The 24791-nt window shown below is 42.1% G+C and overlaps 1 protein-coding gene across 1 annotated transcript in view; it reads right to left on the bottom strand.

Moving 5' to 3' along the window:
- Positions 1-1275: 1275 nt before the first annotated feature.
- Positions 1276-24791, bottom strand: part of IL17RE (interleukin 17 receptor E) — a 37748-nt gene continuing 14232 nt past the window's right edge. Inside the window, exons 7-15 of the mRNA XM_056524726.1 lie at positions 23111-23177; positions 22304-22482; positions 21159-21206; positions 12713-12758; positions 12173-12327; positions 9973-10041; positions 8876-8930; positions 5181-5288; positions 1276-4192 (exon numbers count right to left, since the gene is read on the bottom strand). Of these exons, the coding sequence (XP_056380701.1) occupies positions 3558-4192; positions 5181-5288; positions 8876-8930; positions 9973-10041; positions 12173-12327; positions 12713-12758; positions 21159-21206; positions 22304-22482; positions 23111-23177 (1362 nt within the window). The 3' untranslated portion in view covers positions 1276-3557. The remainder of the gene's footprint in view (positions 4193-5180; positions 5289-8875; positions 8931-9972; positions 10042-12172; positions 12328-12712; positions 12759-21158; positions 21207-22303; positions 22483-23110; positions 23178-24791) is intronic.

Here is a 24791-nt window from a genome sequence, read left to right as displayed (position 1 = left end):
CAGGAAGTGATGAGATCCATGGACGAAAAGACACAGACATTGCTTCAGGGATGTAGGCCTGGTTTCTGTTGGTTTAGGTTAAAGCGCAACTGTCATGAAATTTTGGTGCAATAACCTGCACACAGCCTTTGAACTGTGTGCAGGTGGTGGATATAGCAATTTTTTACCTAATATTTGCAGGCTTTCATGACTGCAAAAAATGCTTTTATTCAAAGCCACTGATGGTTGGATAGGCGTGGCGCGAGGTACGTGATGCCCCACCGCCGCCACGCCCACCCCGTATGTGAGCGCTGGGACCCCTGTGTGATTGACACACAGGTCCCAGGGCATGTGCCCTTCAGCTAATCTAACCTGCGCGCCGCTGTGTGTCATCCAGCAAGCGCTCCTCCTCGTCTTCCTCCGTAGTGCGCCTGCGCAGAGCAGTGTGCAATCAGGTTAGTTCTCAATACTAGGTGCAGAGAGGAAGCACCTAGCACTGCGCAGGCTGAATGACACACAGCGACGCGCAGGTGAGATTAGTTGATGAACGCATGCGCTGGGACTGTGTGCCAATCACACAGCGGTCCCAGCACTGACATACAGGGTAGGCGTGGGGGTGGGCGTGGTGGCGGCAGGGCATCGCGTACCTTGCGCCACGCCTATCCAACCGTCAGTGGCTTTGAATAAAAGCATATTTTGCAGTCATGAAAGCCTACAAATTTCAGGTAAAAATATTGCTATACCCACCACCTGCACACAGTACAAAGGCTGTGTGCAGGTTATTGCCCCAAAATTTCATGACAGTTGCGCTTTAAGGATACCTTTAAATCCCTTCTGTATATATAATTACCATTGTAGAACTGTAGCCCCCAAGGAAATCAAACATATCCTGGATTACCTTATATAGAAACATTGTATTTAACATAATATTTTAACAATCACAAAATAAAAATGATTTAAAGGAGTAATGCAGTGAAAAATAACTTATCCCCTATCCAAAAGATAGGGGATAAGTTATAGATCGCGGGGGGTCCGACCACTGGGATCCTCCGCAATCTCCTGAAAGAGGCCCCGGCAGTCTGCCGGGAGCGGCCGTTCCAGCCCCCACAGGAAGCCGCGGCCGACACGCCCTCTCTATGTATCTCTATGGGATACATGGAGGGGGTGTGTCAACCTCCGCTTCCCTCAGTGGTCGGTACGCCCCCTTCCAGCAGACTGCCGGGGCCTCATTCAGGAGATCGCGGAGGATCCCAGTGGTCGGGCCCCACTCGATCTATAACTTATCCCCTATCTTTTGGATAGGGGATAAGTTATCTTTCACTACAGAACTCCGTTAACATGTACATAATTTGTCCATTGTATTTTTTTTTTTTTAAACCTACAAGCTTTACTTCATACATTCAACAAACAACATTTTAGGCCTTTAGGCTAAACTTCAAATGGTTGCTAAGGGAAAAATCTGACAATTTTTGTCTCAGACACTTTTAGTAAATCTGGTTATAAGTTTCCTTGTTGCCTGTGGCAGCCAATCCAAATTGAGTCATTTTTCTATGACGAAACCAGAATATTAAAGCTTGTCTACAATTGGTTGCTATCAACGAGGAGCTCTATGGGTATTGGTGAAAAGGACTAATGACATGCAAGTCTTAAAGGAGAACTCCTGTTTTTAACAGAACATGTAGTTTAAAGGAAACCTGTCATCAGTTTTTGCTGTCCAAGACCTTAGGCAGCACAATATTTTGCATCTCAGAGAAATAATAGTTTAGAAATGCCACTGGGACCTAGGTAACTAGTCAGAGGGGCGGGTCCTGACAGCTGTTCTCCACCCTGCAGGCTGTAGGTACCTCATCCATGACTAGTTATTTAGGTCCCATTTTTAAACTATGGTTTTTAAACACCTCAACATATCAGAGTAAGGCTATATTTAGACTTTCCGAAAATTTCAGCTCAGAAATTACATTGCAGCAGAGTCTCATTGTTTTCAACGGGATTCTGCTGCACCATGCACACGGCAGAATTTATGTACCAGAAACATCTGGCCGGGAAATTCAAATTCCAAGCAGATTCCACAGATAGAATTGACACGTCAATGTCAATTCTTTCTGCGGTATCCATTTGGGAATGCATTTCCATCTATGGAGATGGTGCATTTCCAAGTGGTCCTAGCAATGGCTCTGTTCTCCTTGTGCCCGCTGTCTGCGAAAGGTTTGCCTGGACATTCCGCTGTGGTAACATAGCCTAAATAATAGTGGGTTATGAATGCGCTGCCTGCACTAGTTTTATTCTGTTGCCTGCACTAGTTTTAATCTGTCAGCATAAAACCGATGACAGGTTCCCTTTGAAAACACATTATTGATTTTGTAAATAGTTCCTTTTGCTTATCTTGCACTGATTTGGCCCTATAAGTTATTTTCGACTCCATTCACAGCTAAAGTGAAACTAAAACTTCTGCTGGTTCCATTCCGGAATCTGTATGTTGTTAATTGCGCTCTACAGAACAGTCGTGCCAACTAACAGTTGATCTTTGTGTCCTGAGCTCCCATGATGCACTGTTGTCTAGTAACAGGAGACCAGCAGAAGTTTGTGTTCTGTTTAAACAGAGAATAAAATATTATAAAATTCAAAAGCCGTACAAGATAAATAAACAAATGTGGTTGCACAGACATTAAACATTTGGGGGAATTTATCAACTGGAGTGGACTAGCAAAATTGCGCACACAGTGTGCTTTTATTTTGTGCAGTTATCTAATTGTGCGCTATTATTATGCTGTCTGCGCTGGTTTAATTTATCTTGTTGTGCGATTCCACAAGGCATAGATAGCAGATGCCCTGGTGGGTGCACAGAATGTATTACACAAACTTTTGCGCATATGTACTCCAGTGACCAAATGGTGTAGGAATGTGCGTAAGCCTTTTTAACCTTTTTTGAACCATTCAGGGCTTCTTGTCATTTGAAGTGACGTGCACATATAATATATATAATAAATTGTGTGCAGCAACAGGGTAAACCACACACTTGCGCAGCAGATTTCACATTGCACAAAAAAATCTGCCCTATAATAAATTCCCCCTTAGAGTCAATGCACACGTACAGTATTCTGCGCAGATTTGATGCAGGATTTCAAGCCGTGTTCAGTCAATCAGTTTACATTGAAATCTGCAGCAGAAAATCCTGCGCATCAAATCTGCACAGAATACTGTACGTGTGAATAGACCCTTAAAGAGTATATTTCAAGTGATGAATGTTGCTGCTAATTGTAAAATCCAAGTACAAATCCAACCAGCCCAATCAGTCTTACATGGAGGGAGATTCAGGGGCACTCAGGCTACCATGTTAGCAGGAGACTTTTGGAGGATGCCATAAAAAAAAAATTTTTTTAAATAAAACAATCGGAATATAAAAAAGGTTGTTGCAAATTGACATCTTCTCAGTTTTAAAGGGCCGCTACATCAGAATAGTCAGCACCACCCTATACAAAGCTCAGTCTCAGGACAGTTCTGGTTTCGGTAAACAATCTAGTAGTGGATTTCTCCAGTTTTCCAACCTTTCCACTGGCTCAGTTAGTCCTCGACCATTATCAGCTGCCAACTTCATCAAGTTTCTTTTTACAAACCTCTATGTGGTACTGAAGACCCCGTCTTTTTTCAGAGCTTATAAGCTTTTTCATGAGGTATTTGGCACCTGCCTTTATCAAGCAAGGAGGAGATAGACAAGTAGTGTCTTGTAGATGGCTGACCAGTCTATACAGATCCTTCAACAAGCGGTACCTGGACATCTTCCTGAAGCATTTGGGGATATCCTTCTTCTCACACAGTCCTTCAAAGTACACCATTGTGTAGTGCTCCAGGTTTTCATGTTCCTGTTGCACCTGAAGGTCTTTCTCCAGGCAGGACATTGCTGCCCCAAACAGATTTGTTGAGTCTTTCCATCCAATGATGTTATTTTGATGGTTTTTCCATTGGTCGTACATTGTCTTGCTTTGTCTTGTCCATAGGATCATAACTTTGCCTTTTCTTTGACTCACTAGATCCCGCTTTTGGTAAAACCAAGGCAACATTCCAATCTGGCTGACTGTGTTAATGTCCCATAAGTCCAAGATGACCTCACATCCCAGGATGTTGTGCAGAAAGTCAGCAAAGGCACAGATGAGGGCTTTGTATTCTGCTGAATCGGGAGAGTACACAAGTAGAATGGTCCTTCTCCAAAGTGAAGCTGTGTAGTAAGAGAGAAATCAATGATAAGGTGTTAAGAGAACAGCTCGCCTCCCCTTATACAACCTAAGAAAATCCCAAATTATACGAAGGGACCATTCCCACTATGCATTTTCTTAGCGGAATTCCACTGCAGCAGCCCCCCATTGTTTTCAGTGGGATTCTGCTGCACCATACACACCACAGAATTTCCACAGTGGACATCTCTGCTGTGGACATTTCTGAACCAGAATCTGCCGAAAGAATAAACATGAACAGCAGAATCCTTTCAGAAATGAAATGGCGCATTTCTAAACAGTCCTAGCACCAGCTTGTTCTGTCTGCGCCAGCTACAGATGGAATCTCTGCCCAGAATATCTCTGAGCGGAGATTCTGTATTGTGAATGAGCCCTTAGTTTATGTGGGCCAACTGTCTTCATGAGACCTGACAATGACCTGTCTTTACCTCTTACAATTACACCCCTTACAGTGCCAACCAAAATGCCTCCAAACTACAAAATATCCAGGCTGGGCACCCTTTAAAAGCAGTGAGCCCCATTATCTAGCCTGTTCTGATGGGTACCGACAGTGATCTTTTGAGGATTTTCATTATTTCCTCTACTTGGATTTTCCAGAAGAGAATTAAAATCATTTATGGTTCCTGGCAACCAAGTCTATTAAAATATATTAAACCATCTTAGATGGGACATAACCAAAAGGTCTCTCGGTAAAACAAATGTGGGAGCTATTATTTTAATACTGTCAAAAGGTGACTGCATAATACTGCCAACCTAATACTACCTTATTGTGAAATGCAAAAATTGACATCCTTAATAATAATACTATTATACAATACCAAATAGAACCAATTGCCTACTTAATACTGTCTTCAAAATAAGTACCATACAAAAGTGCATAGAGCCAAAATAATACCACACAACTATTATTGTGTACAGTGGCCTTCAGCTTAGTGACAAATAGTCCTAGATTGATGGAAACAGTTTTCTCACCTGTAAATATCTTCCAGATCCTCTTACAAATTATGTAGACAATGGAAATCACTGTGATAATCACCAGCGTTGTGCTGAGAGCAAGAAGGCCTAGATGTCTGTGAGAAACTGAATATGAGAGAAATAGATGAATGAGTGAAGGAGAAATTACCCAGAAATATAATGCAGCCATCTAGTAATAATTATCTTGATGACCCATCACTTAAAGGAGTATTCCGGTGAAAATCTGCTTATCCCTTATCCACAGATCGTCTAGCGGCGTAACGTCTACCAGTAGATGGTACGTGCTCGATTCGTTTCTATGGGAGTGCCGAGGATGCCCGAGTGCTGTACTCAGGTCCTTTTGGCGCTCCCATAGAAATGAATGGAGCACATGCTGGCTGCAGCAGAATGCACTCCTCACTGAGCGCTGGGTCCCATTCTGGTGATCGCAGGGGGCCCCAGTGCCCAGACCCCCAGCGATCAGCTTTTTTTTAAACAACACTTTCTTTGGGTTTTCAATAAAAAGAAATAAAAAACAATAGAGCTGGGCAATCCCGACATGGCAGAAGTGAAACAGTAACATGGGCATACATTGCACTAATATTTTCGTTTTTATCGCCGGAGATATGCAGTAGAAATTGCTTAAATAGCACAATGAGATATGTTTAATATGGGAAAGACCCCTTTACATGTGAAACTAATATCAGATTACTTCATTTATTAGTGTAAAATCATCTCAGAGATTGAACTACACATTCATCTTTTTGAAGGGGTGCCAGAAAGTTAACAGATTTGAAAATTACTTCTATATAAAAATCTTAAGCCTTCTAGTACTTATCAGCTGCTGTAGAAAGTTGTGTAGTTCTTTCCAGACTAACCACATTGCTCTCTGCTGACCTCCGAGCAGTTCTGACAAGCACAGAGGTGGCAGCAGAGAGCACTGTAGTAAGTCTGGAAGGAACTACACAACTTCCTGTGAAGCATACAGCAGCTGATAAATACTGGAAGGATTAGGATTTTTACATAGAAGTAATTTAGAAATCTGTATAACTTTCTGTCACTAGTTGATTTGAAAACATTTTTTTTTCACTGGAGTACCCCTTTAAGTCCAAAAGGGTGGACATGCAGTCTTTGCATCTGCATAGTGGCCCACAGGGGGGAGCAGGCTTTCCTATTATTATAATAGATTGTACAAGGGCTCTAACCAGAACAAAAGGGGGCAGTAAAAACCTACAAGTGTACAGCGCCATTTGTATGGATGCATGCCTTAGCATTGTTAGTAGGTGAAGCTTTGTATTTGGTAACTTTACTAACAAATGTTTTAGTGAAATGTTTATGGTGTGATCATATTGTGCAGTACAGCGTGCGTAGGATATGTGTGAAATATGTGCTGTGCTAGTCTACTGTATGTAATGTATATGTCTAATGTGTATGCTGCAATTGGCTGTTGTGTGTGTTGCGCATCTCTGATCTATGTGTCCGGTTCACGAGCTGTGCAGTGCTCTACATGTCACTTAAGGGGGCACTCCGGTGGCAATTTTTTTTTATTTTTTTTTTATCAACTGGTGCCAGAAAGTTTAACAGATTTGTAAATTACTTCTATTAAAAAATCTTTATCGTTCCAGTACTTTTTAGCAGCTGTATGCTACAGAGGAAATTCTTTTATTTTTTTATTGCTTTTTTGTCTTGTCCACAATGCTCTCTGCTGACACCTGATGCCCGTATCAGGAACTGTCCAGAGCAGGAGAAGATCCCGAAAGCAAACCTATGCTACTCTGGACAGTTCCTGACACAGACAGAGGTGTCAGCAGAGAACACTGTGGACAAGACAAAAAAGAAATTCAAAAAGCAAAGAATTTGCCTGAGATCCAGGCAGGAGCAGTCAAGCGCCGATAACACTGATCACAGGCATGTTAATACACGCCTGTGATCTGTGTAAAAGATCAGTGTGTGCAGTGTTATAGGTCCCTATGGGACCTATAACACTGCAAAAAAAAAGTTAAAAAAAGTGTTAATAAAGGTCATTTAACCCCTTCCCTAATAAAAGTTTGAATCACCCCCCTTTTCCCATAAAAAAAATAAAACAGTGTAAAAAAAATAAAATAAACATATGTGGTATCGCCGCGTGCGTAAATGTCCGAACTATAAAAATATATCATTAATTAAACCTCACGGTCAATGGCGTACGTGCAAAAAAAGTCCAAAGTCAAAAAAAGCGCATTTTTGGTCACTTTTTATACCATTAAAAAATGAATAAAAAGTGATCAAAAATTCAGATCAAAACAAAAATCATACTGATAAAAACTTCAGATCCCGGCGCAAAAAATGAGTCCTTATACCTCCCTGTATGTGGAAAAATAAAAAAGTTATAGGGGTCAGAAAATGACATTTTTAAACGTATAAATTTTCCTGCATGTAGTTATGATTTTTTCCAGAAGTACGACAAAATCAAACCTATATAAGTAGGGTATCATTTTAATCGTATGGACCTACAGAATAATGATAAGGTGTCATTTTTACTGAAATATTCACTGCGTAGAAACGGAAGCCCCCAAAAGTTACAAAATGGCATTTTTTCTTCGATTTTGTCGCACAATGATTTTTTTTTTCGTTTCGCCGTGCATTTTTGGGTAAATTGACTAATGTCACTACAAAGTAGAATTGGCGACGCAAAAAATAAGCCATAATATGGATTTTTAGGTGGAAAATTGAAAGGGTTATGATTTTTAAAAGGTAAGGAGGAAAACACGAAAGTGCAAAAACTGAAAAACCCTGAGTCCTTAAGGGGTTAAGAGAGGAGGCCCAAACACAATTCTTGCACAAGGGTATTCCAATGTATTCCATCATTGTGACTCTTTATTAAAAATGTTGCTGAACCTTATTAATTCTCTGCCCTTAGGGTATGTTCACACGTGCATAAAAAAAAAAAAAAACTTCAGAAATTTTCCGATTTTTCACAATATTTTGTAACAAAACACGCTGTATCAATCAACAAAGATTTACCACTAATATAGAGTACCATACGTCACGAAAAACAATCTCAGAATCGCTTCACTCTGTGAAAGCATTTCAGAGTTATCACAACTTAAAGGGGTACTCCAAAGGATAGGGGATAAGATGTCTGATCATGGGGGTCCCGCCGCTGGGGACCCCTGCGATCTTGGCTGCGGCACCCCAGACATCCGGTGTACGGAGCAAACTTTGCTCCATGCCAGATGACTGCAGATGCGCTGGCGGAGGCTTGTGATGTCCCGGCCACGCCCCGCTCGTGACGTCAACGTCGTGCCCCCTCAATGCAAGTCTATGGGAGGGGGCGTGACAGCCGTCACAACCCCTCCCATAGACTTTAATTGAGGGGGCATGGTCATGACATCACGAGCGGGGCGTGGCCGTGATGTCACGAGCATCCAGCGCTGCACCCTACGCTCTAAACAAACGCTGGGTGCAGCAGGGAGATCGTGGGGGTCCCCAGCGGCGGGACCCCCACGATCAGACATCTTGTTCCCTATGGATAGAGGATAAGATGCCTAGGGATGGAGTACTCCTTTAAAGAGATACATGCCAGATTTTTTTTAAATTGGGCTTGGTCATTTAGGTAAAACCAGGGGGCATCCTTGAGGGGCTAAATTATATCGTTAAAAATTAGAACCTTCAATTATTGCAAAACTACAATTCTCAGCAAAGGCAAAAACTACAACAATGGAAATACTTACAGTCAAAGGAGCAGAAGAGATACTGATGGGAAAAAGGGACATCCGAACGCCACAGCTGTAAGAAGAGAGTCTGATGGTTACAACAGAAAATCAGTGCACAAAGACAATACTGTAACCATAAGTATTTTGAGTCACCTTAATGGGGTATTTCTTATGTACACAGTGGATAGGTGATGAATATTAGATCAGTGGGGGTGCAACAGCTGACACCATCACTTCTATTGACTTTGCATGGAGTTGCAGCAAGGATGCTAAACTGGCCCTCCATTAAAATCCCATTCTCCTTTCCTGACAGTTTTTGAACCAGACTCCAAATCACAGCAGACCAGGGTTTTCAGTCTGATTCAAAAACAGGATACGGTTGGGAAATAAACCAACCAGAGTCACTAGCTCATTGCAATGGATGGGGCATGTCATGGGTTCGGCAGGTATACGGAAGAAGATAGTTTTGAAATTCGGATCCGACTGCCGGAGAATGAAACTATGATGTGAATGCAGGCTTATCCAAACTAATATGTAGTGTCACCTTGGAATGGTAACTAAAAAGCAATAGGCTTAGGAAAATACGATTGAAATAATTGTATTATTTGTAACACTGGTGCCATGTGGATACATAAAGCTGAAGCCAGCCAGCACTTACTACATATGTACAGGTTCTGTCGGTGCTCATATCACTGTCTTTATAAAATCATTCATTACATTTTACAGCAACATTTAGGCAATATTTATGACCAGTATTTGTCAACCATTCATCTTAGTCTTATAATATGAGGAAGTCCCTGTTTGCATACATATTACTGTTTAGATACTCAGCATCTAGGAAGAACAAGAAAGGGTAAATGTGCCAATTAAAGGGGAACTCCACTCAAACCATTTTTGAGATTGCAAATTATGGAAATCTCTTAATATACCTGAAAAAGTTGAAAGACTATAGAGCTGTGGTCTCCAACCTTTTGCATGCTTCAGGTCTCTTAAATATATAACAGGTGTAGATGAGACGCACAGACATTTCCTTCCCACTTTTGGGGGAGAGAAAGTGCGTCTTATGGAGCGGAAAATACGGTAACTATTAAACTGAAGAAAGAAAAAATGTATACCTTGATACAATCTCCAATGCCAGGCCGAGGGAGTGATAGCTGCAGATCTCGAGATCCCAAGTGATTTTCCTGTGAAAGAAACATTTAGAAAGAAACAATATTTTCCACTGAATATGACATATATGTATATGAGCCACATATCATTAGTTTTATCAGTATTCACAGATGCACAGTACAAACACCTTTGCATCAGTATTACAGACACTTGTCCCAACCACTGGTCAGTGGACCAAAACTGAAGACCTCACAGTGATCTATGATGATTTCAGTTTGGGTTATTAGATCTGCAGTTGGACCTGGACTTGTGTCCATAATGTGAGGCCATATTACATAGTCATGGTTCCTGTGTAGTAGGCTGGTCATGGGTCCCCTTTAGTAAGCTGGTCATGGGTCCTGTGTAGTAGCTGGTTATGGGCCCGTATAGTAAGATGGTCATGGGTCCCGTGTGGTAGGTTTGTCATGGGTCCTGTGTAGTATGGTGTTCATGGGTTCTGTGCAGTATGGTAGTCATGGGTCCTGTGTAGTATGGTGGTCATGTGTCCTGTGTAGTATGGTGGTCATGGGTCCTGTGTAGTATGGTGGTCATGGGTCCTATGTAGTATGGTGGTCATGGGTCCTGAGTAGTAGGTTTGTCATGGGTCCTGTGTAGTATGGTGATCATGGGTCCTGTGTAGTAGGTTTGTCATGGGTCCTGTGTAGTATGGTGATCATGGGTCCTGTGTAGTATGGTGATCATGGTTCCTGTGTAGTAGTTGGTTAGGAGTCCCGTGTAGTATGGTGGTCATGAGCCCCGTATAGTAAACTGGTCATGGGTTTCGTGTAGTAAGCTGGTCATGGGTCCTGTGTAGAAGGTTTACCATGGGTCCTGTGTAGTATGGTGGTCATGGGTCCCTTGTAGGATGGTGGTCACGAGTCCTGTGTAGTATGGTGGTCATGGGTCCTGTGTCGTATGGTAGTCCTGGGTCCTGTGTCGTATGGTAGTCATGGGTCCTCTGTAGTAGGTTTGTCGTGGGTCCTGTGTAGTATGGTGGTCATGGGCCCTGTGAAGTAGGCTTTTCATGGGTCCTGTGTAGTATTGTAGTCATGGGTCCTGTGTAGTATGGCGATTATGGCTCCTGTGTAGTAGGCTGATGATGGGTCCTGTGTAGTATGGTGGTCATGGGTCCTGTGTAGCGTGGCGATTATGGGTTCTATGTAGTATGGTGATCAGGGGTCCTGTGTTGTTGGCTGGTCATGGGTCCTGTGTAGTATGGTTGTCTTGGGTCCTGTGTAGCATGGTAATCATCGGTCTCTTGTAGTATGGTGGTCATGGGTCCTGTCTAGAAGGTTTTTCATGGGTCCTGTTTAGTATGATGGTCAGGGGTCCTGTGTAGTATGGTGGTCATGAGTCCTGTGTAGCATGGTGGTCATGGTTCCCTTGTAGTATGGTGGTCATGGGTCCTGTATTATGCTTGTCATGGGTCCTGTGTAGTGGACCATTCATGGGTCCTGTGTAGTATAGTGGTCATGGGTCCTGTCTAGTAGGTTTGTCAAGGATCCTGTCTAGTAGATTTGTCATGGGTCCTGTCTAGTAGGTTTGTCATGGGTCCTGTGTAGTATGGCGGTCATGGGTCCCATGTAGTATGGTGGTCATGGATCCTGTGCAGTATGGTGGTCATGGGTCCTGTGTAGTAGGGTGATCATGGGTCCTGTCTACTAGATTTGTCATGGGTCCTGTGTAGTATGGTGTTAATGGGTCCAGTGTAGTATGGTGGTAATGGGTCCTGTGTAGTATGGTGGTCATGGGTCCTGTCTAGTAGATTTGTCATGGATCCTGTGTAGTATGGTGATCATGGGTCCTGTGTAGTATGGTGGTCATGAATCCTGTGTAGTATGGTGGTCATGGGTCCTGTGTAGTAGGGTTATCATGGGTCCTGTCTACTAGATTTGTCATGGGTCCTGTGTAGTATGGTGGTCATGGTTCCCTTGTAGTATTGTGATCATGGGTCCTGTCTAGTAGATTTGTCATGGGTCCTGTCTAGTAGATTTGTCATGGGTCATGTCTAGTAGATTTGTCATGGGTCCTGTGTAGTAGACCATTCTTGGGTCCTATGTAATAGGCTGGTCATGGATCCTTATGAGTAGGACGGTCAGATGATCAGCAACACACATCTAAACTATGTATCCACCATTAACTCTTAAGTTCATGTTTGCTACTTACTGTGGATACATTATAGATGATGGACTTAAGGTCACAGTCTCCAGTTTGCTGGCTTTGGTTACACACTGCTGCACTAAAAGTTGCTGGAATTTTGGAAGATATAATAAACAGCACATAAGAAAGCTGAGTCTTCATATCCAGGCCCCAGAGCTGATCTGAAACCAAGCAGAAGACAAAACAATGAAAGTTATCCTTTTAATAGCAGCATTGACGTTCAATGGCAAAAACACCACCTGGTCCATCTAGTCTGCCTCTGTTATATTCTGTTATCTCAGGATAGATGTATGTTTATCCCAGTCATGTTTATATTCACTTACTCATCTTTTAATCCTTATCAGTGCCAAACTAGTTAATATGTGTCCAATTCATGATAGAAGCCATTTTGGCAGGGCACATACCTGTACACACCCCATCTATACCCTTAGAGGAAAAATTCCCATATTGCTACATAGGTACAGTATGTCTAATATTACAACAATTATATACATTACATCTCTACAATTTGATTCCCCAGTTTACTTTACAAACACTTTTACTTACCATTTCTATCAGGGCATTTTATATAGGTGCGATTCAGTAAAGAGAACTGTGGATAGACAGGATAAAACAAGGAGGGATTAGTAAGGTGTATGTATCCCCAAAAGTACCATAACATGAAGCTCCTGGGCCCCATTACAAAATCTGAAAGAGGACCTGTCCCAATTATCAGATGCCATGTATAAGACTGGCATCTTTTGTGGTAAAGGGATCAGGTGCAACTGCTACCTCCATATCCCTATAGTTTAACCCTTGATTCCCACAGCACTTGTCAAATCCATAGGAAAATGAAAATAAATAAATAAAATTATACCAATCATTTGCCATCTAAGTGTACTGTACAGCTATCATAATAAAAACCCTCTGCTGATATCTGCTGGATAGATTATTTTGATGCACATAATGAAAATGGGCATTACAGAAAAAAGGAAGTTATTTAGTTGACGAAAGTTTTATTCCTTTCATATAGAGATACAACATAGCCATTATGTACTAATTAGAGCTTGAGTACTAACAAAAAAACTACCGTAAAAAAAAAAAAAAAAAAAAAGCAAACTTCAGAGACAAATTCAGGCTTGTCAAAGACAGCAACAATAAAATCTTCTGCACTGCCATCTGGTGGCCAAGTTATTTTAAAGCACTTAATAAATGTAAAGCATAGAAATAGAATGCTCTGTACTGCAATCTGTTGGTAACATTTATTTTCAGCATAAATATTTTTTTTCTATCCAGTCTTAGGGCACATTTGCACTGGCATTAGCTGCATGTTTTTTGACACAGAAATCTATCTGATTTCCATATCAAAAACCAAGCGGTTTCACTTAAAAAAAAATAAAAATATATAAAATTCCCATTAAAGGGGTTGTCCAGTGAAAATTATTTTTCTTGAAATGTGCACAGGTAGCCTCCTTAAAGGGGTACTCCGGCGCTAAGACATCTTATCCCCTATCCAAAGCATAGGGGATAAGATGCCTGATCGCGGGGGTCCCGCCGCTGGAGACCCCCGGGATCTTCCACGCCGCACCCCGTTAGAATCAGCCCCCGGAGCGAGCACGCTGCTAATTACTGGCGATCATGGAGACGGAGCATAGTGACATCACGGCTCCGCCCCCGTGTGACATCACGCTCCACCCCCTCAATGTAAGCCTATGGAGGGGGCGAGACAGCTGTTCTTCGGTATCACTGCTCCTGGTCTACATTGCTCTCCACTTCCTGGAGTTAAGGCCCTTTATGTAAGAGTGATGCTTAGCCAATCACTGGCTGAGGTGGGACACTGTGATTGGACGAGTGGCAATTATCTCATGTGGACCTGGTCTGCGTTGAACTTCACTTCCTAGTGCTGGGACCCAATATGTCACAATGCCAATCAGCCAATCACTGCCCACAGTAGCCTCCCGCCTAGGCCAGTGAGTGGCACTCTGACGTATTGGGCGCCAGCATCGGGAAGTGGAGCATGGCGTAGACAGGGAGCAGCAATACCAAAGGCAACAGGGACTGAGAGAGGGGAAAGGATAGGTTTTTTTATGTTTAAGTAACCAGCCTTGGCATGTTTTTAGAAAAATCCTTTTTGCCGAACAACCCCGTTATTGCCAATGGGAGCCGTGTAAAAAGGTCACATCACTCCTTTCTGGGCAGTTTCACTCTAAAGTTCTCACTGAATACAATGGAAGCATCCAGACAACCCCCCATGCTTGTCACCACTTAAATAAAATAACAGAACAGCATTATGCATGAGCTAGGTCTCTGCCGGGAGCGCTAGAACTTAAAGGGGTACTCCACTTGAAAACATTTTTTTTTTTTTTAATCAACTGGTGCCAGAAAGTTAAACAGATTTGTAAATTACTTCTATTAAAAAATCTCAGTCTTTTATCATTCTGTCTGAGAAGCTCAATGCTATGAGAGACAATGTGGTTGCTCATTTTGATTGTTTGTGGTCCCCCTGGATGTCTTCGTCCTATTGTCCTGATGTTAGGAATACCTTGACTTTGTATTAGTTCTCTACACGCTGACAATTTTGTTCTCTTGAATATATGCTGCTATATATGTAAGATGACATTGCACGCCCACTGTTTGTTACCCTGCTTTATTACTTTGTATTTTATTCTGGTTGCGTCCTGAACTGTTTCCTTTTTATGCAATCTTTTGATTTCATAATAAAATTTATACGTTTGTTACTAAAAAAATCTCAATCCTTCCAGTACTTATCAGCTGCTGTATGATCCACAGGAAGTTATTTTCTTTTTGAATTTCCTTTCTGCCTGACCACAGTGCTCTCTGCTGACACCACTATACATTTTAGGAACTGTCCAGAGCAGGAGCAAATCCCCATAGCAAACCTCTCCTGCTCTGGAGAGCACTGTGATCAGACTGAAAGGAAAAAAAAGAACTTCCTCTGTCGTATACAGCAGCTGATAAGTACTGGAAGGATTAAGATTTTTTTAATAGAAGTAATTTACAAATCTGTTTAACTTTCTGGCACCAGTGGATTAAAAAAAAAATGTTTTCCAGTGAATTACCCATTTAAACGCCCACACCATGGGGTTTAGTTTTGGGTATCATATTTATAGGTCCATAATATTCGGTGCTGCTTAACCTTTTAATATATGTTTATAGAAAATGGAGCCATACATTGCCCTAGAGCTCCATATCCCTTAGGGTATGTTCACAATGAATAGTCTGAGGCAAATTTCACACAGATTTCGACGCGGATTGCATCTTAAAATTCTGGTATCTAAGCTCCATTAATTTAAAATCAGAAATTGAATGATTTTTCTATATTAGCTTTTGCACTTAATCTGCTTTGACAAGGAATTAACAATGATTTTTGGTGAGAAACTGAAGAGAATTTTTCTTCGTCAGTTCCTTAGGAAATTTTTCTCATCTATTTGTACACCCTTACAGCGACATAGGGGAAGATTTATTAATCTTATAGTAAAATGTCTCAAATTCCCATTCAGGATTGCACCTTCAAATAATCCTAATCTGAGCCAATGTTTGTGGTTTTAAATTCACTATTTTTGATTTCTCACTAAATTCACAATTTTAATTGAGACCAATAAAAGTAAAATTTTATATTGTAGGTTTCCCGAGCTTTGGGAATTTAGTCCCAGGAAGGCACAAACCTGAATGGGAATTTAAAAAAGTGTCATATATCCCTGGGAGATACTATATGCGTAATTTGGATCTATAGTAAACATTCACAGCTCAGCTTTCATTGCTTATATTGGTATGGTAAAATAAAAGCTGGGTATATTGGTTGCTATAGGCAACAAAGGAAATCTTATTATAAGACAGCTTTATAAATTTCTCCCATAGATGATACAATTTCTTCTTCAGCCACCACTAGGGGGAGCTTACTGCATACATTGTTATTATTGTGGTAAATGTATGACTAGAATATAGTTAGCTCCTAGGCGCCATCTAGTGGTGGAACTTTATCACTAAACTCTGGGGGAGATTTATCAAAACCTATGTAAAGGAAAAGTTGATCAGTCGCCCCCAGAGCAACCAATCAGATTGCTTCTTAAATTTTTTTTAAAAGGCCTCTGGAAAATGAAAGAAGCGATTTGATTGGTTGCTAGGGGCAAATGGACAGCTTTTCCTCTGCGCGGGTTTTGATAAATCTCCCCCTCTATCTTTGTATGGGACTTGGGCATATGGGTAAGAACTTATACAGTCTGTATCAGTTCACACAAATGTAAAATAACGAGGCCCACATTAACAATAAAAATACTCCAGAATTCTAGCACAGTTTAAGGAACAAAAAACTGACTTAGATGCCAAGCACCACATTTATTACATGTTTAAGTGCTTTTCCTGACACATCTGACAAAGGGGGTGTGGGGGGATGTGATTTGATGCAGTACCATATGTCAAAAATGCACCATGATTCTGGCAGAAGATTAATATTTGGTCTAAACATAGACTAGACAGCCAAATAATGCACCGGCATATTTATCAATTTGCCACTTTTAATAAATCTGGGCCTTTAAGAAATGAATCAGCCAAGAATTGTAATGAGACACAAAACACAAACATACATACACATGTATACACTCTTTTAACCCCTTAAGGACCAGGCCATTTTATACCTTAAGGACCGGAGCGTTTTTTGCAATTCTGACCACTGTCACTTTAAACATTAATAACTCTGGAATGCTTTTAGTTATCATTCTGATTCCGAGATTGTTTTTTCGTGACATATTCTACTTTAACTTAGTGGTAAAATTTTATGGTAACTTGCATCCTTTCTTGGTGAAAAATCCCAAAATTTGATGAAAAAAATGAAAATTTTGCATTTTTCTAACTTTGAAGCTCTCTGCTTGTAAGGAAAATGGATATTCAAAATATATTTTTTTTGGGTTCACATATACAATATGTCTACTTTATGTTTGCATCATAAAATTTATGAGTTTTTACTTTTGGAAGACACCATAGGGCTTCAAAGTTCAGTAGCAATTTTGAAATTTTTCACAAAATTTTCAAACTCACTATTTTTCAGGGACCAGTTCAGTTTTGAAGTGGATTTGAAGGGTCTTCATATTAGAAATACCCCATAAAACACCCCATTATGAAAACTACACCCCCTAAAGTATTCAAAAAAACATTCAGTAAGTGTATTAACCCTTTAGGTGTTTCACAGGAATAGCAGCAAAGTGAAGGAGAAAATTCAAAATCTTCATTTTTTACACTCGCATGTTCTTGTAGACCCAATTTTTGAATTTTTGCAAGGGATAAAAAGGAAAAAATTTTTACTTGTATTTGAAACCCAATTTCTCTCGAGTAAGCACATACCTCATATGTCTATGTTAATTGTTCGGCGGGCGCAGTAGAGGGCTCAGAAGGGAAGGAGCGACAAATGGTTTTTGGGGGGCATGCCGCATTTAGGAAGCCCCTATGGTGCCAGGACAGCAAAAAAAAAACACATGGCATACCATTTTGGAAACTAGACCCCTCAGGGAACGTAACAAGGGGTAAAGTGAACCTTAATACCCTACAGGTGATTCACGACTTTTGCATATGTAAAAAAAATATATATTTTTTTTACCTAAAATGCTTGGTTTCCCAAAAATTTTACATTTTTAAAAAGGGTAATAGCAGAAAATACCCCCCAAAATTTGAAGCCCAATTTCTCCCGATACAGAAAACACCCCATATGGGGGTGAAAAGTGCTCTGCTGGCGCACTACAGGTCTCAGAAGAGAAGGAGTCACATTTGGCTTTTTGAAAGCAAATTTTGCTCTGGGGGCATGCCGCATTTAGGAAGCCCCTATGGTGCCAGAACAGCAAAAAAAAAACACATGGCATACCATTTTGGAAACTAGACCCCTCGGGGAACGTAACAAGGGGTAACGTGAACCTTAATGCCCTACAGGTGTTTCACGACTTTTGCATATGTAAAAAAAAAAAATTATTTTTTACCTAAAATGCTTGTTTTCCCAAAATGTTTACATTTTTAAAAAGGGTAATAGCGGAAAATACCCCCCAAAATTTGAAGCCCAATTTCTCCCGATTCAGAAAACACCCCATATGGGGATGAAAAGTGCTCTGCTGGCGCACTACAGGTCTCAGAAGAGAAGGAGTAACATTTGGCTTTTTGAAAGCAAATTTTGCTCTGGGGGCATGCCGCATTTAGGAAGCCCCTATGGTGCCAGAACAGCAAAAAAAAAACACATGGCATACCATTTTGGAAACTAGACCCCTCGGGGAACGTAACAAGGGGTAATGTGAACCTTAATACCCTACAGGTGTTTCACGACTTTTGCATATGTAAAAAAATATATATTTTTTTTACCTAAAATGCTTGGTTTCCCAAAATTTTTACAATTTTAAAAAGGGTAATAGCAGAAAATACCCCCCAAAATTTGAAGCCCAATTTCTCCCGATTCAGAAAACACCCCATATGGGTGTGAAAAGTGCTCTGCTGGCGCACTACAGGTCTCAGAAGAGAAGGAGTCACATTTGGCTTTTTGAAAGCGAATTTTGCTCTGGGGGCATGCCGCATTTAGGAAGCCCCTATGGTGCCAGGACAGCAAAAAAAAAACACATGGCATACCATTTTGGAAACTAGACCCCTCGGGGAACGTAACAAGGGGTAATTTGAACCTTAATACCCTACAGGTGTTTCACGACTTTTGCATATGTAAAAAAATATATATTTTTTTTACCTAAAATGCTTGTTTTCCCAAAAATTTTACATTTTTTAAAAGGGTAATAGCAGAAAATACCCCCCAAAATTTGAAGCCCAATTTCTCCCGAGTACGGCGATACCCCATATGTGGCCCTAAACTGTTGCCTTGAAATACGACAGGGCTCCAAAGTGAGAGCGCCATGCGCATTTGAGGCCTAAATTAGGGACTTGCATAGGGGTGGACATAGGGGTATTCTACGCCAGTGATTCCCAAACAGGGGGCCTCCAGCTGTTGTAAAACTCCCAGCATGCCTGGACAGTCAACGGCTATCTGGCAATACTGGGAGTAGTTGTTTTGCAACAGCTGGAGGCTCTGTTTTGGAAACAGTGGCGTACCAGACGTTTTTCATTTTTATTGGGGAGGGGGGTTGTATAGGGGTATGTGTAGTGTTTTTTACTTTTTATTTTATTTTGTGTTAGTGTAGTGTAGTGTTTTTAGGGTACAGTCGCACGGGCGGGGGTTCACAGTAGTTTCTCGCTGGCAGTTTGAGCTACGGCAGAAAATTTGACGCAGCTCAAACTTGCAGCCGGATACTTACTGTAATCCTCCGCCCATGTGAGTGTACCCTGTACGTTCACATTGGGGGGGGGGGGGGAACATCCAGCTGTTGCAAAACTACAACTCCCAGCATGTACAGTCTATCAGTGCATGCTGGGAGTTGTAGTTTTGCAACCGCTGGAGGCTCCGTTCTGGAAACAGTGGCGTACCAGACGTTTTTTATTTTTATTGGGGAGGGGGGCTGTGTAGGGGTATGTGTATATGTAGTGTTTTTTACTTTTTATTTTATTTTGTGGTAGTGTAGTGTAGTGTTTTTAGGGTACAGTCACACGGGCGGGGGGTTCACAGTAGTTTCTCGCTGGCAGTATGAGCTGCGGCAGAAATTTTGCCGCACCTCAAACTTGCAGCCGGATACTAACTGTAATCCTCCGCCCATGTGAGTGTACCCTGTACGTTCACATTGGGGGGGGGAACATCCAGCTGTTGCAAAACTACAACTCCCAGCATGTACGGTCTATCAGTGCATGCTGGGAGTTGTAGTTTTGCAACAGCTGGAGGCACACTGGTTGTGAAACACCGAGTTTGGTAACAAACTCAGTGTTTTGCAACCAGTGTGCCTTCAGCTGTTGCAAAAGCTACAACCCCCAGCATGTACGGACAGCGGAAGGGCATGCTGGGTGTTGTAGTTATGCAACAGCTGGAGGCATACTACTTTGGCTGGGGATGCTGGGGATTGTAGTTATGCAACAGCTGGAGATACACTGGTTTACTACTTAACTCAGTGTGCCTTCAGCTGTTGCAAAACTACAACTCTCAGCAGTCACCGACAGCCAACGGGCATGCTGGGAGTTGTAGTTATGCAACCACCAGATGCACCACTACAACTCCCAGCATGCACTTTAGCTGATTGTGCAAGCTGGGAGTTGTAGTTACACAACAGCTGAAGGTACACTTTTCCATAGAAAGAATGTGTCTCCAGCTGTTGCAAAACTACAAGTCCCAGCATGCCCATAAGGGCATGCTGGGAGTTGTGGTGGTCTGCCTCCTGCTGTTGCATAACTACAGCTCCCAGCATGCCCTTTTTGCATGCTGGGAGCTGTTGCTAAGCAACAGCAGGAGGCTGTCACTCACCTCCAACGATCCTCACCGCACAGGTCAGTCCCTCGTCGTCTCCGCCGCGGCCGTCGCTCCTGGGGCCCCGATCCCAACAGGGGCGCCGGGGATCGGGGTCCCCAGCACCCGGGGTGCACGTCCCGCACCCGCTCACGTCCTCCGGAAGAGGGGCGGAGCGGGTTGCGGGAGTGACACCCGCAGCAGGCGCCCTGATTGGTCGGCCGGTAATCCGGCCGACGAATCAGGGCGATCGTGAGGTGGCACCAGTGCCACCTCACCCCTGCTGGCTCTGGCTGATCGGGGCCGTCTCTGACGGCCCCGATCAGCCAGTAATTCCGGGTCATCGGGTCACTGGAGACCCGATTGACCCGGAATCCGCCGCAGATCGCTGGACTGAATTGTCCAGCGATCTGCGGCCATCGCCGACATGGGGGGTCATAATGACCCCCCTGGGCGATATGCCCCGATGCCTGCTGAACGATTTCAGCAGGCATCGGGGACCGGCTCCGCTCCAGATGGTTGCGGGGGGCCGGTAAAACACATGACGTTCTCATACGTCATGTGTCCTTAAGGACTCGGAAATGGAGACGTATGAGAACGTCATGTGTCCTTAAGGGGTTAAAGAAATGTATATAGGCCAAGGTTTACCTTAAAACACAGGTGATGATCTCTGTCAGCATTCTTAATATAATATTCCTACAAGACACAGAAAGTCACAGATTATTACTCCTTTATTACTAATGTAAGCAAAACGTCATAGTCTTGGGCTTTACAGCAACATATAATTATAATTGAGGAAATAACAATAATAATAATAATCTTAAGAATTCAGGAAAAACCTTAATGATGTCAGTTTTTGTGTAAATCACAAGGTCATAGGAAATGAATGTGGTCATAGAATTGTATGTGACTCATGCACATATTTTGTTGCACATTTTGGATGCAGGCTAATTCACGTCTTGGCTTCTCGAAGCATGACCTATCACTTATCCACATGGGAAAAAAAATGCACACAGCTCTATGAACAACAGATCGACTTTTAACACTGTTGGCATGGCCACGCTCATTGTGCAGCAAACTGGTAGCTCTCCCTATCCATTGGCCTGATTGTGCAGCGATGCATACAGTATAGTATGCACTGCTGCTCACTGCACATTTGCAGGGTCAAGTGCAAGAACACCCTGCTCGGTGAATATACAGTACATGATAAGTGGCAATGCATTCTATACTTCATTGTCGTCGTCCCCCCCCTTACATCCACCAGCCCATTGTGGGTAGCACAGCAAGCATGTGTATAATCACTCCGATGCCAGTCATTTAACTGTTCTGTTTGATGGCGCAATTAATAGTGAACTTGGCATTGAAACCATTCTGTAGCTTATAGTTGGCGGTACAGTGGCCTAATCGGCACCCTCGCAATGTACTTACTGGGTGCTGATTGGTTTTCAAGGCAGCATAAGGCCTTTACTAGACCTCTTGATCAGACATACTATCCCCTATACTTTGGATGGGGATAACATGTCTAGGGGCAGAGAACCCCTTTAAAGAGAAACTGACAGGCTGTTCACCCGCACTAAACCCAATATACTGGTTTATAGTGGGAAGGGTTATAAAGCTGCAGAACATTTCATTATACAGGTTTACAGATAACAGTTGGCTGTTCTGGGCTTTTTTGGAATTGATATTGCCCGCTGGCTGTCCGGTTACCCTGTGAGGTGTAATTTTGCAATAGATGGAGGTAGACAGGTTGGAGACCACTTCGTAGGTCACATAAGGGCATATATAAATATTACCTTTCCATGTTTTTGGACGATGGCCTTGTTTTCCGTGATGCAGATTCCATTTTGCTTTCTACAAACAGTCACCGCTGGCTCCAGCGTCGGCAGAAGACAAGGACTGGAGTATTTTACAGTCATCGTGTTTGAGTGGTGAATGATTTCTTGCACGGACACCTTTAGTAATTCTTCAATGTCTTTTGATAAGAAAATGAATCTGTTACATGCATATAGTTCAGACTATATACAAAGGATAGACACATGTATAAGCAACGTATAGAGGGTCTACCGCCAACAATGTTTATACATCTTTTATGCCCAAGGGACGTTACTGATCTCTGATACAGATTGTCTCTCAGCAGTCGTCATCAGAGCAATTTATATGCATATGCATTCATACATTTACTTCAATAGGGGCTGCATAAATCTGTATGCAGGAATCTCCCTTTCCACAGTGGCATTTCCGCAGAGGAATATGTAGATGTGAATGGACCTAGTTTTTGTGTGTCATGTGACCAGTTTTGCGAGTTGTACTTGCTTCTTATTAGGTTCTTAGCAACAGACTACAGATTGCCACTTTGACGTTTTTAAAGTAATGTCATTTGCCTTATGGCAAAATGAATATTCTAACAAGTTGAATGTTTGTTGTCTGTCGCTGAGGAGCAACCTAGATCATTTATGATTTTACACTTTAAAAAAATGGTTGTGTAATCTGTTGCTAAGGAGAAACGAAAATACATTTTATATAATACAATATGGGCCAATTTTCAATGAAAGTGTAGGTAAGTGATGACCATACAATGACTATATTAGTATAATTCTTACAGGGTTCCGGATGCTCCTGGAAAGGGCATTTCTTCCCCCGTTTGCTGTCACGATAGGTGTAAAATGCCTGTTGAAGAAGAAACATATTTTAGTGTATATATATATATATATATATATATATATATATATATATATTATATATAAAGGGGCAAGTATTCTCCTTAGGGAAGAGCACCGCTTCCGGTGTAGAATGGAGATTCAAAAAGGCCATTAGCACTCTCAGGGCTTTCTGGGTAAGGAATATGCAAAGCAGTTAATCACACCACCTCAGGTAGCATGCCCTAAGATCAGCTTTGGCTCCAATTACAAAGTCTCAGATACTGATTGGGATTTATGCCAAGCCAGAATTCTCCCCAGAAGGCAGACCCATCTGCAGATAGCTGTTTCGGGGTGCTTGCCCCTCGTCAGTACAGAGCAGGGTTTTCTGGCTTGGCTGTGGGAAGAGGCCTGTGACTAGCTAAAAGGGGCAAGTATTCTCCTTAGAGAGGAGCACCGCTTCCAGTGTAGAATGAATCTAGCAGCTGATCCAGTGAGAGGGGCAGTATCACCCCTCAACCACCAGTACCAAGACCCTCCGAATACCCCCGCCCGCCAGCCAGCCACTGGAGAAGAATGCACTGGTAATTGCGCCTCTCTCGGCCCTAATAAGTGGTGAGTGAAAAAGAAGTTAAAATAAACTTTACTATGTGGGAGCTTAATTTTGGCACAGCAGCAGAACCACAGGCTGGTTCAGGGCATGCTGGGTGTTGTAGTTTCTAACTGTAATGCCCAGCATGCCCTAAACCAGCCTATGGTTCTGCAGCTGACTACAACTCCCAGCATGTTGCACTATATAAAAGTATAGCATAGATTATGGTGCTACATGCTGGGAGTTGTAGTTTTGGGTCAGCTGCAGATATATAGGCTGGATCAAGGAATGCTTAGAGTTGCAGTTACTAACTAGTACTACAACTCCCAGCATGCCCTGATACAGCCTATGGTTCTGCAGCTGACCAAAACTACAACTCCAAGCATCTTGCACTATATAGAAGTACAATTTAGATTATGGTGCAATATGCTGGGAGTTGTAGTTTTGGGTCAGCTGCAGAGCCATAGGCTCTATCAGGGCATGCTGAGCGTTGTAGTTAGTAACTGCAACTCCCAGCATTCCTGGCCACAGCCTATGGCTCTGCAGCTGCCCCAAACCAATACTACAACTCACAGCATGTTGCTGGGAAAAAAAAAACGCGCAAACAATAACCCTGATCAATACTGTGCTGTAGCACAGCATTGTTCAGTGTTTTGCAATCCAAAGACTCCATAAATAAGTCCCTATGGAGACAAAAAAAAAGTGAAAGTTAATAAATGTGAATAAGCCCCTTTCCTAATATAAGTTCATATCACCTCCTTTTCAAATTTTTTTAAATAAAAATAACGGAAACAAAAATAAACATTAGTGGTAACGCTGCATGTGGAAATGTCTGAACTATAAAAATATTATGTTAATTAAACCATACAAGGGAAAGGAGTAAATGTAAAAAATAGTCCAGGATTGCTGATGTTTGGTCACTCCATATATGAGAAAAATAAATTCATAAAAAGCGATCAAAAGGTTCCATTTTAAAACATAAAAACTACAGATCATGGGGCAATAAATGAGCCTTCATACAGCTGTATATGGTATAAAAAGAAAGTTATTGAG

The sequence above is a fragment of the Hyla sarda genome, chromosome 6 (assembly GCF_029499605.1).
Source record: "Hyla sarda isolate aHylSar1 chromosome 6, aHylSar1.hap1, whole genome shotgun sequence".
In the NCBI taxonomy this organism is placed as follows: Eukaryota; Metazoa; Chordata; class Amphibia; order Anura; family Hylidae; genus Hyla; species Hyla sarda.
This window is presented reverse-complemented; position numbering and strand designations above follow the sequence as displayed.